Source organism: Lepidochelys olivacea (assembly GCF_965140295.1).
Source record: "Lepidochelys olivacea isolate rLepOli2 genome assembly, chromosome: 1".
NCBI lineage: Eukaryota > Metazoa > Chordata > Testudines > Cheloniidae > Lepidochelys > Lepidochelys olivacea.
In genome coordinates this window covers 226,522,763-226,538,683 of record NC_140411.1, presented here as the reverse complement: position 1 = coordinate 226,538,683, position 15,921 = coordinate 226,522,763, and the positions used below count along the sequence as shown (strand labels likewise).

Sequence of the window (15,921 nt, the reverse complement as noted above, 5' to 3'; positions counted from 1 at the left end):
GACGGGGTCTCTGCCTTGGCCCGGCTGGTGGGGTCATCGCATCGGGGCCCCCCGCAGGCGCTGACCGGGCCGCAGGGGCAGGCGCAGGGATCGTTGCTCGGCCAGCCCCGAGTGGGGTGCGGCGGGGCTCCCCGCCCCAGGACTGGGAACCCGGGGGCGCCCCCCCGGGGCTCTGCCGCAGCCGCCAATCGCGCCCCCGCCGGCGCCCTTACGAGCCGCCCATGCCTGGCCCCACCGGGGGAGGTGTCTCGCTGCTGGGGGCGGGACCAACCCCAACCCCAACCCCAACCCCGCAGGCCGAGGGGCAGAGAAGGAGCCGGTGTGGAACATGGTGCCGCTGAGAGACTGCAAGGTGAGGGGGGGAGCGGCCCGCGCGGTGCGATGGGCTGGGGGCGGGGTGGGGGGACATTGTGGTCTCTTTCTCCCAGGTGCAAGTGGCGGGGCATCGCGCAACCCGGGCCCCGGCTCCCTGCGGAGCTTCGCCCTGCCCTGCCCCGCCCCGCCCCCGTTAGAAGCTCTCCCGGGCTAGTGTGACGGCCCCCCACCCCCCGCCTGATACACACAGCCTGTCACCACAGCCCCCCCTCTGCCTCCGCGCCCGTGTTAGCCTTGCGCAAACAGTGACGGGGGGGTTGCGGTGGTGACTCGAGGCGAGGGGTCAGGACTCCTGGGTCCCTTCCCCGGCGCTGTCTCAGGCTGTGTGCCTCAGGCTCCCCGTCTGAAAGTGGGGGGTGAGATCTGACTCGCGGGGAGGCTGTGATTCTGACTCGTGCGTGTGAAGTGTTTTGAGAGCTTGGGTGGGAAATGTGTGGAGGCGCAACCTCGGGGGCTGGAGAGGAGAGTTCAACATGCAGCATACAGTGCAAAACTATTACTCTGAGTCTGAGGTGATCTCGGAAAACGTTGGCTGAAACTGCACTGCTCAGGGTTAACAAAGGAGTCCCTTGGTGCTGTTAGGTAAAGTGAACATGTCAGGGCACTCTTCTACATACAGGAACAGAAACTCCCCTTATTTCTCTCCTATGTTTCCATAAACACTTAATTGCACCTCACATTGCTTCACTACTAATCAGTCTCTGTTTCTTAAAAGCCAGTGGACATTTATTTCATTTGTAACCAGCTCTGATCTTGAAGGTTTAAAGGGCTAGATGCAAGTGCTAATTACCAATATTGTTCACATTTTTGTTTATTTTGCTATTCTTTCTTTGCATGTCTCAGATTTCACATTATTCTTCTAAATGCAAGTTTCATAGAGTTGTCCTTTCTTCAAGCTAGTATTTAACATTTATGAAAAGTAGCCAGTTGTTCACTAGAATCTGAGCGTCTGGCCTCTAGATAAAGCTGTCGCTTGTGTAATTCAAAGTAAGCAGGTTTCAGAGTAACAGCTGTGTTAGTCTATATTCGCAAAAAGAAAAGGAGGACTTGTGGCACCTTAGAAACGAACCAATTTTTATTTATTTATTTATTTATTTATTTATTTATTTAAATTGGTTAGTCTCTAAGGTGCCACAAGTCCTCCTTTTCTTTTTTCAAAGTAAGCAGTAATCCTATAATCAGTTAAGGTAGGGCAAATTGAACCTTTTTTGAAATTTGGAAAAAATGCTGTTAGGGAGGCCCTTTTCAGGAAATACTAAGGGGATCAGAAGCCTCCAGCATGATTCCCACTGTCTCCGCTACAGGCACAGCCTCATCAAGTTTTTTCTTTATTATATTTGCTACCCGTGAATTGGGGCCTTGCTGAGTTTCTTTCGTATGTCTTGTCTCTCCAAATTCGTTACCTTCTGAGATGCTTGATTGTGGTTTCGGTTCCAAAGTCTTCATGCTGCTTTTAGGGCCCTGCAACCTTTATGCTGGCTCTGGCTTAAAGTATTGCTATATCCTCAATCACCACTTTGTTTAAAACAAGTGAGCTTCAGAGTCAGTTATAGCCCCAAGTGGGGAAGGGAATATAAAGGGGAAGGGAAGAAAAAGGTGCCATGCTGCTGCTGTCATGTATTAATGAACCGTGGAGACAGCTTCTCAAACAGTAGAAGGTATGGCTCCCATGCTGTAAACAGCTGAGCTGCTGAAAATCTGTTGCAGAGACAGAAGCAAAGGTCCCTAGGGAGCCAGTTAGGAGTATAGGGGAGAGAAGGGAAGGATCAAACACCTCACTCCCCTGCCCACACTAAAATCTCAGCTTAATGAGGGAAGCGGCAAGACCAGAACTGTGGTGCCTTGTCTCTCCCAAGAGCAGCGCAGAGAATAGTCAGGCCCTCCTCCACAAGTATAAATGGCCTGAAGGTTTGAGATGGGGGCTCTTTCACCCTTTGAGAGGTACATCAGTAGTTGTGGAAGAGGCATTTCCGATTTCACTGCCAGTGAAAGTTATGCATCCAGGCTCTAATAATCTTGACTTTCCCTGCTGCCTGAAGGGCCTCTCTGTCATTTTGGAGGCCTTTTGAAGCGCCATAGGAAAAAGAGAGGAAGCAGAGGATTCATCTTCCCAAACCTTGCTCCCATGCCCCTTCCCCCCCCTTTTCACTCCAGCTCCCAACAAAGTTTGTGGCTAGCAACACTTGGTACCTGCTTCTCCCCATAGGTACTATCTAACCAGTGGTTTTCAAACTGCGGGTCGTGATCCAGTACTGGGTCGTGGAATGGAAGGCACTGGGTCACGGCGGCTCTGGTCAACACCACTGACTGGACCGTTAAAAGTCCCGTTGGCGCTGCTGCCTGGTTAAGGCAGGCTAGTCTCTATCTGTTCTGACACTGCTCTGTGCCCCAGAAGCAGCCAGCAGCAGGTCCAGCTCCTAGGCAGAGGGGCCACAGGGCTCCGCACGCTGCCCCTGCCCTGAGCTGGGGGCGGGAGGGGGCAGTACTTGCGGGCAAGAGCTGCGTGGAGCCGCTTGCACACCTTCACCCAGGAACCAGACCTGCTACTGGCCACTTCCAGGGCGCAGTGTGGTCTGCGGTGCCAGAACAGGCAGAAAGCCTGCCTTAGCACCTCCGCTGAGCCACTGACTGGGAGCTGTGCCCCAATTCCCTGCCCCAGCCCTGAGCCCCCTCCTGCACCCCAAACCCCTCATCCCTGGCCCCACCCCAGAGCCTGCACCCCCAGCCCAGAATTTTATTTTGCCACATATCCATTTTGAAAGTGGTATATTTGAAGTGATGGGACTAGCATACTACTGAGGTTTAAAGAGAAAATGGTATTATGCAATTTCCCTTGTCTTTTTTCTACCACTACCATTCCGTTCTCTCCATCCCCATTAAGAGGATTCCTCAAACATAATTTTAGTAGAGTAAAAGACTTACATGCTTCTCAAAATTTCCTGTAATTTTATAGATAGATGAAACACTTGCCAGAAATCTACTCTTCTGGTTCTTAGAGCTCAGCTAACATGACATCTGGAAAATCAGCGTGTTCAGTAAACAGTCTCACTTTTTGTTTTTTATATAGGCCTGGCAGGATGCTGGACTTGTCCTATCCACCACTAGTAATGAGGCCTGCAAAATGTTTGACGCCTCGCTGACTCAGGTATGGGCTGATTTTTTCTCGGGGCCCCCAGTTGGCCGGGGTCCTTGGGCATGGGCCCAGTTGGCCCAGTGGCTAATCCGCCACTGGATATGGCTGGGTTTTGATAAAATGTGATTTGAAGGGACTTGCAAGTATAAAACTAGTGTTTGTTGCAGCTAATTTTTAAATTGCTTATCCTCTTTATAAATCAAAAGGAGAGTCTGGTTAAAAAAAAATCCCATTTTAAAGAAACAGATTCCCTTATGTATTACTGATGACATCTTAGGCCCTGTCTTCCCTACAAACTTTGGTTGATGCAAGTTATGTTGCCAGAAAGCCACCACAGTTAGCATATCGCTCATGTGCATGCATATTTGGCTACTTGCGTTGGTACTGCAAATACTCACCCTGTGTTGATGCACAGTGTGGTATGGTAACCCAATGTGCAACTAGCTACCGTCCAGCACACTACACTGTCTTTTGGGAAATTTTCGCAATGCATTGTGGGGTAGAAACAAGTCATGCATGGGGTGACTGGGAACAAGGGGTCAAGTTCCCATAATGCACATTTCTCCATCCCATAATGCCATCCATATCCCATCATTTTCATGCCTTTTTTAAAATCTCAGAAACCCGCACGGTACTTTCCGGTATCTGCTGTCTCCGACAGAAGCATGGAGACCCCAGAGCTCTGCACTATTGTTATGAACACTGCAACCACAGGACAAACAGTCCTCGAGCATTTGCAGAGCTGAGGGAAGAACCGTAACAGGAAGGGATATGACAGTTTCTTTGAGGACAGATTGCTGAGATATATAGTGAAAAACAATTCAAGGTTTTTGGTGGCATTCCTGGAGCATCTGCCGATAATGATATAGTGCCACTTCTGGACCTAAGAAATGAGCACTGATTGGTAGGATCACATCATAATGCAGGTTTGGGATGACAAATAGTGGCTGCAGAACTTTTGGATGTAAAAGGCCTCATCCCTGCATTTGTGTGCTGAGCTTGCCCCAGCCCTCCAGTGCAGGGTCACCGGAGTGACAACTGTGCTGACAGTGGATCAGGAAGTGCACTGTGGAAGCTTGCAATGCTGGATTGCTACCAGTCAGTGGGCAAAATCCACAGTGGGTGCTGTTGTCATACAAGTGTGCAGGGCCGTTAATAATCTTCTGTTACTCAGGATTGTGACTCTTGGCAATGTGCAGGACATAGTTGATGGATTTTCAGTAGTGGGGTTCCTGAACTGTGCTGCGGTGATAGCATGCACATCTCTATTTTGGCACCAACCCACCTTGCCACAGACTACATCAATAGAAAGGGCTACTTTTCTATGGTTGTAAAATCGGTGGATCACTGGGGACGCTTTGCTGAGATCAGTGTGGGCTGGTCCGGGAAGGTATGTGATGCTGGCATCTTTAAGAACATAGGACTGTTTAGAAAGGTGAAGCAGGGACTTTCTTTCCCGACTGGCGGATTACTGTCGACGATGTTGAAATGCCAGTAGTGATATTGAGGGACCCAGCCCTACTCTTTGCTCCCCTGGCTCATGAAGCGACACTTAACACCTTGACAGCACCAAGGAAAGATTCAACTACCAGTTCAGCAGGTGCAGAATGACAGTTCAAGATGCTTTTGGTAGATATAAGGGACAATGGTGGGGTTATTCAGAAGTTTAGATTTCAGTGAGAAAAATATCCCAAAGATTATACCTGCCTATTGAGGCTGAATAATATGTGCGAGGCAAAGGGGGAAATGTTGTAGCCAGGGTGGAGGTGTAGTGGCTGTCTGCTGGTTTGAACAACCAGAAACAAGGAACAGCTCAGTGCAGAGCTATGCATCTGAGGAAGGCCTTGAAAGAGCTCTTTACTAGTCAGCCACAGTAATGTGGTGTGGTGGACTATGCTTTACCTGACCCTGAAGTTTTGGGGGGCTATTAGGGATTGTGTAGTGTTTGGTGTACATTTCTGCATATCACACTGTCTTTCAATGCACCTGTGAATTGTGCAGTGCTTGCTGTACATTTATAATTATTTACATTGTGTTTTTTACTGATCCTGTGAGTTCAGTGGGTTCTATACAATTACAAGCAGTGAGTGCTCTGAGTAGTGCTAGGCATTCTGCAGTATATGTTCTGAAATAATAAAGATGAATTTATTCCAAAAAAATAGAAATTTATTGCATACCAAAAACAGTGAAAAATAATGTGCAATTAAAAAACAAATATAATACAAACTTCTAAAATAAATTAATGGAACAGAACTTTAAAACTAGAAAGGTAGAAAACATTTCTGTCCATTTCAGTCCTTTTTGGCTACATTTCCCCCCCCCTCCTCCCCCCAATTGCTACCCCTACATAGGAATGAAAAGCAAAAGTGATACAAACAGAAGTAGAGCTGATACCTCTTCTCATACAAGTAAAACAGTGAAAAGTTGACATCTGTGTCCTGCTAACTGGGGTTGGGCCGGGTGCTATCATCACATTTTAACATGTAAGGAAAAATGCATGTACACACTTGAGTTCTTATCCATACTCAGCTGGTAGGACTGGCTTGACTATGGTGGAGTTTCAAAAAGATCCTAGCTCATGGCATAATTGGACCCCCTACTCCTGCTCCTCCTCTTTCCTGTTCATGGCAGGGGTCTGTGTCTCAGACTCCTCAGAAGTATCCACAGTGGTCTACTGGGTGCAGGTGGCCACCAAGTATGGCATGCAGCTCATTGAAAAAGTGCCAGGTCTGCGGCTCGGCACCAGATAGATTGTTGGCTTCCTTGGTCTTGTCATACACCTGCCACGGTTCCTTCACTTTCACATGGCAGTGCTGCTGATCCTTGTCAGACCTCTTCACTTTCCTTCCCTGTGCAATCTCTTCGTAGATGTCCATGTTTCTATGACAGGTCCATAGTTGTGTCTGCACAGCCTCCTCTTCCCTCAGGCCCAAGAGATCCAGCACATCCTCCCTACTCTAGGCAGTAGCACATCTAGCGTGTGGCACCAGCATGGTCATTTGGGCAGTTGCATGCAACAAGGGAGAGGTGCTAGATGTACTCACCAGCTGGTCAATCAGGAAAAGGCATTTCAAAAATACATGGAGGTTTTAAAGGGTGGCTTCCAGTCTCCATGACTCCTGAGCAGTGGTGTTCACAATTGTGACCAGAGCTGTCATTGTTGGACATTATGAGACAGCTGCTGAGGACTGTTAAGGTTGATATAAGTCACACAGTGTCCACATTTGCACTGCATCAGCCTCAGAAGGTTGATCATGGCACAATACCTTTCAGGAGGTGGTGTTACTATGTTGCTGTAACAGGGATAGGCACCCCTGCCTATGTTGGCCGGAGACAAATTTGAGTATAGACACATGCACAAATAGGTCGACACAAGGTAGCTTACAACCTAACTTTGTAGTGTAGACCAGGCCAGAGATGATTACTTCTGAAAAAATTTAAAGTCTCGCTGTTTACCATTGATCTTGTTTACTTTTGAATTTCACTCAGCTGGGACCATGGGGGAAAAAACCTTAGTTTCATTTGGTTTCTAGTCAGTGTCACACTCTATTTTACAGTATGTTACATGGACCAATGATAAGAGTCTAGGGGGCATTGAAGGATCTCTCTCCAAGTTACATGCAGCAGATCCAACTTTTAGTAAGTATAACTTTTTAATTGCTGGATATACAGTACAGTAGTTGTATATGGTTAACTTATTTCATACACACAAGCTGAAGGGCTGGGTTAGTATAACATTGATTGTTTTCATTTAGAACTCTTTTAGACAGCCTTTTTTTCTTCCCTTGCGTATGATCATTTTTAAAAAGCAAATATGAGAAATAGTAAATAGGCTGGAAAAATTGATATCCTATGAACTAAGAAATGTCACAACTAAAAAGAAAAATTCGTAGCTGTCCCAGTAACTTGGTGGTACAGGTTGAAATGAAGGAGAATTTGGTATTAGAGCTCAGCCTTATTGTGGAAGGAATATGGTTAGGCCTTTAAAGGGACTGGAAGAGACAAACCTTGCTATGCACGCTTTTCCTTGTGGCATATGAGCATGATATGATTAATGAAAGGAAGTTTCCACTTGCCAGGGAAAAAGCATATGGAGGGGAAAGTGGTGAATCTCAAATCGAAGGCATTGATATAAGGATATCTTCTGATGCTAGACTAGAACATGAGGGTTGAGACTTGCAGGCATTTATTTTATTTTAGCTAATTAAACAGAATAAATTCAACTTTTACAGTACACTTCATTTAAAGCTATCACCATTTGTTTTACACCTTCCTGCACAGTATCAAGATGTTTTTGGCATCTGTGTACATATACAAGACAAATATGGCTTCACTCTGTTGGGCAGTGTGTGTGAACATTACATCTGCGCAGAAATAACAAGGCAGGGAATGTACCAGGAGTTAATAAACCACTGGGGGAGAGGTAGATAGATGCACCTAGTACCTGCCAGTTGCAAAATAACAACTTTAATTCTGCAGGTGTTTGGCTTTGCCAAATTTTAAAGACTTGTCTCCGGAAAGGAATGCTGGGGACAAAATTCCTGTATCGAGACAGCCTTACCCTGGGGAGAGGTAGTTGGACCTATGCAGCCCCAAAGGAATGTGCTTCTCTGTGGGTATGTCTACGCTGCAGTGGGGAGCGTGCTTCCCAGTTTGAGTGAACAGCCATGTACTAGCTCTGCTCGACTTACCATGCTAAAAATAGTAGTGTAGTTGGGTGTAGCATGAGTGGCGGCTCAGGCTTGCTGCCCAGGTATGTACCCCCAGGGTCCAGATGGGTTTGTATTCAGATAGCTAGTCCGAGCTGCCGTCTGTGCTACCCCCAGCTACACTGCTATTTTTAGGGCGCCAGCTCAAGCAGAGCTAACGTGTATCTGTCTACCTGAGCTGGGAAGCACTCTTCCAGCTGCAATGTAAATGCACCATGTGTGTTATATATCACAGTCAATGAAAGGAACTTTATGGCCCACAAGTCCTGAGCCACCTTATGCCCCATCTTCTTGCTCCACCTCTCTTAATCCTTTTGCACATCTGCTTTTCCTCTTTTCATTGTCCATGAAATTACGTTCCTATTGTTGCTCTTTTTAGAAATAAAGTCACTCTTAGAAGTGCCTTGCACATAGGCAGTGTGTTCTCCACCTCTGTTATTCCCGTGTTGGGCACACTGTAAATTCTTTTCTGTTGCTGCCTTTGGCCTGTCCTAAAATAGTTTCTGTGATCTTTATTCCATCCTGTTGTACATGGTTCATTATAGCGCGAAATTAGGATCACAGGCTCTGCTAAAGAGAGGACAGAGGCAGCATTGGTTAACTGCTCCTAATAACAAGGTGGTTGTTTGGGAGGGTTGAGGGATGTTAAAGAAGAATTTGAAAATAAAAGGTTTGCTTAAAAGGAAAATTCTAGTTTCCTGCTAGTAACTTCGGCCTGGTCTATGTTAGGAAATTAGATCGGTATAACTACATCACTCAGGGGTGTGAAAAATCCACACGGCAAGCAACGCAGTTAAACCTGCCTAACCCCCGGTATAGGTGGCTCTAGAGCGACTGGAAAATTCTCTCACCAACCTAGCTACCACCTCTTGCAGAGGTGGATTACCTATGCTGTTGGGAAAACCTCTCCGATCGGTGTAGGTAGCGTCTTCACTGAAGTGCTACAAGCCCTTAATATATGGTTGTTCCTTAGCTGCCTGGGCTTTCTGTGGGATCCTAATCAGTCTCTAGCACTACTGCCATCTACTACCTGTGGCTCTCATTTAAACTTCTCAATAGTTTAGCCTAGAGCTTCTGCACCTGTAAATTACCTGTAGTGTCTAAATTTTTCCATGCTGCTTTCTTCAGCGATGGGACACGTGATTGCCAATGGCTTGGTTCTGATTGGCACCGGGAGTTCAGTGCGGTTAGACAAAGAGCTGGACAGTGCGATGAAAAAGATGATGGCACTTTCAGAGTCGCAACCATTGACTGAGAGGGAGAAGCTACATGTGTCTGCACTAGACATGTTTGCCATTGGGTAAGCGGTTGGTTTTTAGGGGAGGGGTAGAGAGGGTTTGGTTTTATCATTCAGACTATATACAGCGTGGTTGCATGTTGCCCTTTCTGTTCACATTTTTACTGTTATGTTAGCATCTTTCTTTCCACTTAAATGATTGATTAAATGCTTAATCTAGACTGGAAAGCAGTGCCGCTCAGTAGTACAGCTGGCAAGAGATATTGCCTGCTTTTATCTTGGAGATTCACCATAGGTTAATGTCACAGTGGCACATAGAAACTGGTTCTTAAGTTTAGCTCTCCCAAATTATATGCATCTAATTAGCTAACAATCCTATAATGACAAATATTGGTATCATGCCAGTATGTTACATATAATTAGTTTAAAGTCTTCTGTATTTTAAAACCTACCAATAATTCCACTACTGGAATAACGATTTAAAACGAAAACCACTCAAGAGGCTAAATCTTTGGCTATTCTAAACATTGAGCCTAACTTCCCAAAGACTTGGACTGTAGAAGCAAAAATACGAGCAGTCTTGTTTTATTTTTCCACTTATAGACTCTGTTACCTCTAAAAAGGTGAGACGATATACAAGGTGTTGTAAGCCCTCCAAGAAAATGAGGACTTTGGGGAATTGAACGTTTACAGGAATATATTGAGCTTGTGTATTCTCTAGACAATATCAAACACTATTAAATGTTGTTATTTATTATCCACATGGGAGATATTAGCAGTAAAAGTATTTGATAACAAAGATAAGAAATGAGATCACTAAAGCTCTGACCCATGGTGTTTGATTTGCATGGCTGGACCCCAATACCTGTGTGGAGCCACATTGATTTTAGTGAGGCTCTCTGCAGAGGTAATGGTCTTCCCACATGGATCAACATGTTGAATCAGGGCCTAAAAGGCACTCCCGCCCCTCTCCCCGTTGCAGTGTGTTACTAGTAACAAACAAAGAATACCATACACAGGTTGTCTAGAAAGTGTTCAGCTGTCTTCATGGTGCAATCATGTATACTAAGAATTAAGAAATATTCTTGCAAGCTAGGGAATTGTCAGTAGATTTCCCACTTGCCACAGTAGTATAAATTTAGAAATAAAATTAGATTCAGGCAGTTTGGTCATGCTGGCCCTGTCAATGATTAATATGTGCTTTTCTCTCTAGGCGTCTTCCTAAAGCTTGTGACATATGGGATAAGATTCTGCAGGACCATCCAACTGACATGCTAGCTCTAAAATTTGCCCATGACACTTATTTTTATTTGGGATATCAAACACAGATGCGAGACTCTGTTGCCCGCGTATATCCTCACTGGACACCTGATATTCCCCTGAGTAGGTATGCAAGAGTTGATCTTCAGATGATGTCTATGGATCTCTACTTCTGGTGTGCAAGTGCTTTGTATGCATAAATTCAGATGTCTCTGGTCAGCAATGTCTATAGGGGCAGCACACAAACCCTGATTCTCCCTGTAGTCTCTGTTTGAGGACAGATAAGGGAGTTCTAAATAACCACCCTGGCTTTAAAAATATGTACGTTAAGAATTAACATCTCTTCTTGCTTTCCTACTGACCCACTGTTCAGTTGTTTTTAACTGAGCTGTTCCTCTGAATGTCCTCCATGTTTTCCCACTCATGGGATGTGGCAGCTGGTACAATCTAGATGGTGAAACCTTCTCATAGCATTTCCAGATAGAACCACCCATGTGCCTTTCCTCTCCCTCCCCTCAGTGTTCCCAAATGTTCTGAGGGTGAGGCTATAAAAGGATGCCTGGTGCGTCGTGCTGTCTCAGTTCCTTCCAAATGTAGCAACAGAAGGTCATGAACCTCTTCAAATTCCTTGTATCCACAGCTCGCTAACTAGTTTCCTAGCTTCGTTTAGTTACTGTTTTTTCCAATGAAGTGGGCTGTAGCTCACGAAAGCTTATGCTCTAATAAATTTTATTCTCCAAGGTGCCACAAGTCCTCCTTTTCTTTTTTAGGGAGTTAGTCTTAGATTAGGTTAGTTAGGGTAAATTTATAAGTTTTCTGTAAATTGTTAGTATAATCCTAGATATGTCTTTGGTGCCATCTACTAGTTCTATAGCAGGTCAGAAGCTAAAGAGGCTTCCATTGACTTCATTGGGGTCAGGTAAATTACAGGACTTCAGAAGAGGGAAGGAGAGCTGAGGAGGAAATGCAGCTCTGTGATACAATTGTAATTTTTATCCAATAGAAATGCAATAGTACTCTGTATCTTACAAAGGTCTGTGTGATTTTGTAGTTGGCACAACACATGAATACATGTCTTCTCAGTGTTTGCTGGGAAAGAGAAAGTTGGTCATTTCCTGCATGTGCTAATTTTTGTAGGGGAAAACTATTAGATTCTGCACTCTTTTTCCTTCTTCCACTATTTGGTATTACTACTAACAGTGTAAGAGTTATTTTGTATTAAATTATTTTAATGTGTTTTGCAATATTAGCTTTATCTGCCTAGTGCTAAATGGGTTTTTCTTGTTGTTTAGCTATGTGAAAGGCATTTTCTCTTTTGGACTGATGGAAACTAACTTGTTTGATCATGCTGAAAAGCTCGCCAGTGAGGTAAGCTGGACATCATTGGTACTAAAAGGTTTTAAATTCTTAATCCTATGTAATATGCAAATGTTTGTTTGAGAGAGATGGTTTGTGACCATTTAAAATTAATTAAAGAAAAGTAAGCAACTGTACTGAAATTCATAACTATTCATGTGCTACATCCTCATAATAATAACTTTGCCATTATAGGTGTTACCTTTTAAGAACTCAGAAAAGGGGATTTCTCCTTTTTCTTCAGTTTTTGCTGGGTTTTTTAAATTCGAGATTGGTGGGGGAGGGGAACAATGAGAGGAGATCAGAAAGAATCTTGCTACGCAAGCTGGAGAGAATAAAATGGAAACTTGTCATTGAGAAATGCAGCATATATGAGACCTGTGTCCACCTGCCATCAAATCTTGGTGAGGGTCACAGAATATCAGCAGTGCAGTAGGTTAACCTGATGAGCAACTTGTATAATGCCCTTGTAAATTGAGTACACCTCATTCACGCATTATAAAGATGATCTCATTACTGTATTTGCAGTGGGAATGAAAAGCTGGCAACATATCCATATGACAAAGGTTCCCTGTAATTTGGGAAAGCTATGTAAAGTATAGCACAAATAGAATCAGTTGACACCTTGTTGTGTTTTCAAAGGTTCATTTTTTTTCCCAAACTGCTTTTACACATCAGATTGCTGAAAGTAATAACAAAAATTTAATCTTTTATTTTTCATTAAATTGTCATCAATTGAAAGTGGGGGAAAAAATTCTACAGATGAGTGGGAATTGGTGGAATGGTAAAGATACATCTATCTGATGTTCAGAACCTAGCGGAGCCTTTGTTCTTAGTTATAAGAAAAGTGGTTAACTGCAAGGAATTGGATTATTATTTTCTTTTAAAGCAAGTGATCAGTTTATATGCTCCCCATATGGATGGTGTGGGGATAAATCATGGCTTTGTGCTGGCCATGTAACTCTTCTGAGGCAGAAGTGTAAGGAGAGTTTGTAGAATGAAGTATAAATTGGTGGTCTTGATTAAGGCCTTCATTCTCTAAAACTACTTTTTAACTTTTAATCATTGTTAAGCAGATGCCAACAAGTGAACTCCAGTAAACATTTTTTGCCTTTCTGCTGAAACAGTCTCACAGGATACGATTGAAGTTGTTAGCAAAGATATACTTAATATCTACTGTACCTGAGAAAATAGTCTTCAATTTCTGTACTAGTGACAGTATGTACAGCTATTTGTAATCTACCCAGTACACATCATGGTGTTTTCTCTTTTCCCACCATCAGGCTTTAGCTATAAACCAATCAGATGCATGGTCTGTCCATACCATAGCACACATAAATGAAATGAAAGCAGACCTGAAGAATGGGTTGACATTTTTGAAGCAAACTGAAAACAACTGGAAGGTAAATTTCCTTAACAGTTCCTCTGAAATAGCTGGCTGTGGGGTTTTTCCCCTCCCACTAAATACTAGTGATTCCTCTTTAAGTGCTTTTCATCAGATCTAGTACAAAATGCACAGGAATACTTTCACAAAGAAGAGGACGCTGCTGCTCCAGTGTGGAACCTTTGTTCATGGCACTTGGGAAACAGGCAGAAAATGCAATCACAGTTCCATGTTTCAGAAATTCACTCTTGGTATTAGTCATGAAACAATTAGCCTCAGCGCTTATGGTTGGGATTGGTAATGCATAATTTTTAAAAAATTAGCTACCCCTCCTCCCTCAATATTTCTATGTTCATGGCCTAGATAAAGACACTTAAAGGAAATAGATGAAATCCTGGCCTGATTGAAGTCAATACAGGTTTTGCCATTGACATCTGTGGAAGTCAAGATTTCCAGTATGCCTAAGAGAATGGACAATTATTTTCCTGTAATTCTACTTCCCTGAAGGCACCATTCACAGAAGATTCTCACTCCTGATTTAGCCCTAACAGAAAACCAACTTAGTGCTAGGGAGCACTAATTCAGGAGTAAGAATCTTGTGTCAGATGTTGCCGGAAAACAAAAACTGAGAACCACTTTTTCATTATAAAGATTTCTAACTCAGCCATTCACAGTTTGTCCTGAGATGAAACACTGCAGACAAGGGGCCAAATTCTCCTCTTTCACACCAGTGTAAATCTGAGAGTTTGTCTGCATGGGGATCTCAGAAAAATTAATCTGCATTAACTAAATGTGTGAATTTAAAATAGATTAGTTAAACTGCATTAATTCCCTATATGGACACTCTCAAAGTGGTCTTAATTTGGTTCAGTTTAATTCACTTTTGAATTCTTTTGCCATTGTCTTCAGTGGGGTCAGCATTTCTATCCTCTCCTCAATTCATCTTATTTTACCTAGAAATATTGTGGTAAAACCTGGTCTTCAACCAGTGTCTGATTTTACGTATAAAATGTTTTACAATTCATAAGCACAAGATTAGTTAGACATTTTAAGTCTTAAAGAGACATGGCCAATATTGGTAAGTCAAACATTTTACATCCCACTTGTGATTTGGACCTTGAGTATTGACCGTCCTGCATCTTTAAGCAGAGGGATGTTTGGCTGGCAGGCTGAGTGAAGGGAATAGTGCTTTACGTCTGAGGGGGACAGGGGGAGAGATGAAAACTGCTGCAAAAGGGGCAGAGTGGTCCCTGAATGATCCTCTGGGAATGCAGGGTTTGAAAAGGGGCAGAGTGGTGCCATGAGCCTTCCTTTTTACACAGACCAAGGCTGAAGCAGGGCCCACCGTCCCTCCCTTTTAGGTGAAAAATACCAGGTTTGGTCAGCGCCTGCTGTGGGCATTACGCTAGCTGCCCCATTTTTAGAGGGGCTGGGAAGGAATTTTTCTTTTACCACCATATTGGCTTGGGTGCAGTTGGGGATTTTTTCGCCTTCCCTACACCAGGTTTCAGGAAGGGGCTCTGTTTATGCATGACATGACGGGCAGTAGGCCATATGTCGCAACTCATTATTGAAGTGTAGGGCGGATGTCCAGTGCAGGTACTCCATAGGAAAAGTATACAGTGACAGGATAAATGGCTTAGAAAAGAACTTAAAAAGAGGCGTTTGTTAAAGGAACGAACGGGGGCGGTAGAGGACTCCTATGATTGGTATGGCAGGGAGCCAACCCCCTTCTTATAGCCCACCTTAACCCTCCTACAAAGCAGGGAGGGTGGATGGTAAGGTCCCGGCAATGGATTTATTGGAGGGACCAGGATGGGAAAAAGAGGGGGAGCTGGTAGAAGCCCCCCCATCCCACCCTAGGTATGGTAAGGTCCCGGCAATGTATTTGCTGGAAGGGCCTGGATGGAAAAATGGGGAGCTGGTAAAAGCCATCCAGTAATTATGGGATAAACACGGGGTTACCTGCACTGTACACTGTTATCTGCTGGGTAGTCTCAGACATCTAATAATAAAGTTGTGGCCTGATTAAACCCATGTCAGATGTCTCCTGTCCTTCTTTCAGCATAGCCAGATAATATACATGTGCATATAATGCTTTTATCTGCTGTGGCTATAGGGCCTATGTTCTGATATGCAGGTAGTAAAGTGAAATTTACAGGCTTTCTACTCAACCTAGGATCAGCACTTCAGGAGTAAATCGGGGGACTTGGCAAAACTATTTCATGAAAAAGGATAATGAATGTAGTATGAATTGCAGGGGGAGACAATCATAGCAAGATTGTAAAATACCTCCAAAGATGCTTGTGTTTGCTTCTGAAGAGGGGAGGATGTTAAAAGATTGACTGCAAAAGAAAGAAAAATGGTGCCGTGTACCTTTTCCTGCTATTTATGGTCTTATACAGTATCCATCTGGCACAGGTCTAGTCCAGTGCCCCTTTTGGCCACTCAACAGATTGCTGTGGGA

The 15,921-nt window shown here is 44.1% G+C and overlaps 1 protein-coding gene across 1 annotated transcript in view; it reads left to right on the top strand.

Annotated features, from left to right (window-relative positions):
• The first annotated feature begins 244 nt into the window (after positions 1-244).
• The window catches only part of LOC311522508 (tetratricopeptide repeat protein 38-like), a 39,015-nt gene continuing 23,338 nt past the window's right edge, over positions 245-15,921 (top strand). The window contains exons 1-7 of the mRNA XM_084631910.1: positions 245-352; positions 3,443-3,520; positions 7,066-7,147; positions 9,346-9,517; positions 10,668-10,841; positions 12,007-12,082; positions 13,354-13,473. Coding sequence (XP_084488036.1) covers positions 329-352; positions 3,443-3,520; positions 7,066-7,147; positions 9,346-9,517; positions 10,668-10,841; positions 12,007-12,082; positions 13,354-13,473 — 726 coding nt within the window. The 5' untranslated portion in view covers positions 245-328. The remainder of the gene's footprint in view (positions 353-3,442; positions 3,521-7,065; positions 7,148-9,345; positions 9,518-10,667; positions 10,842-12,006; positions 12,083-13,353; positions 13,474-15,921) is intronic.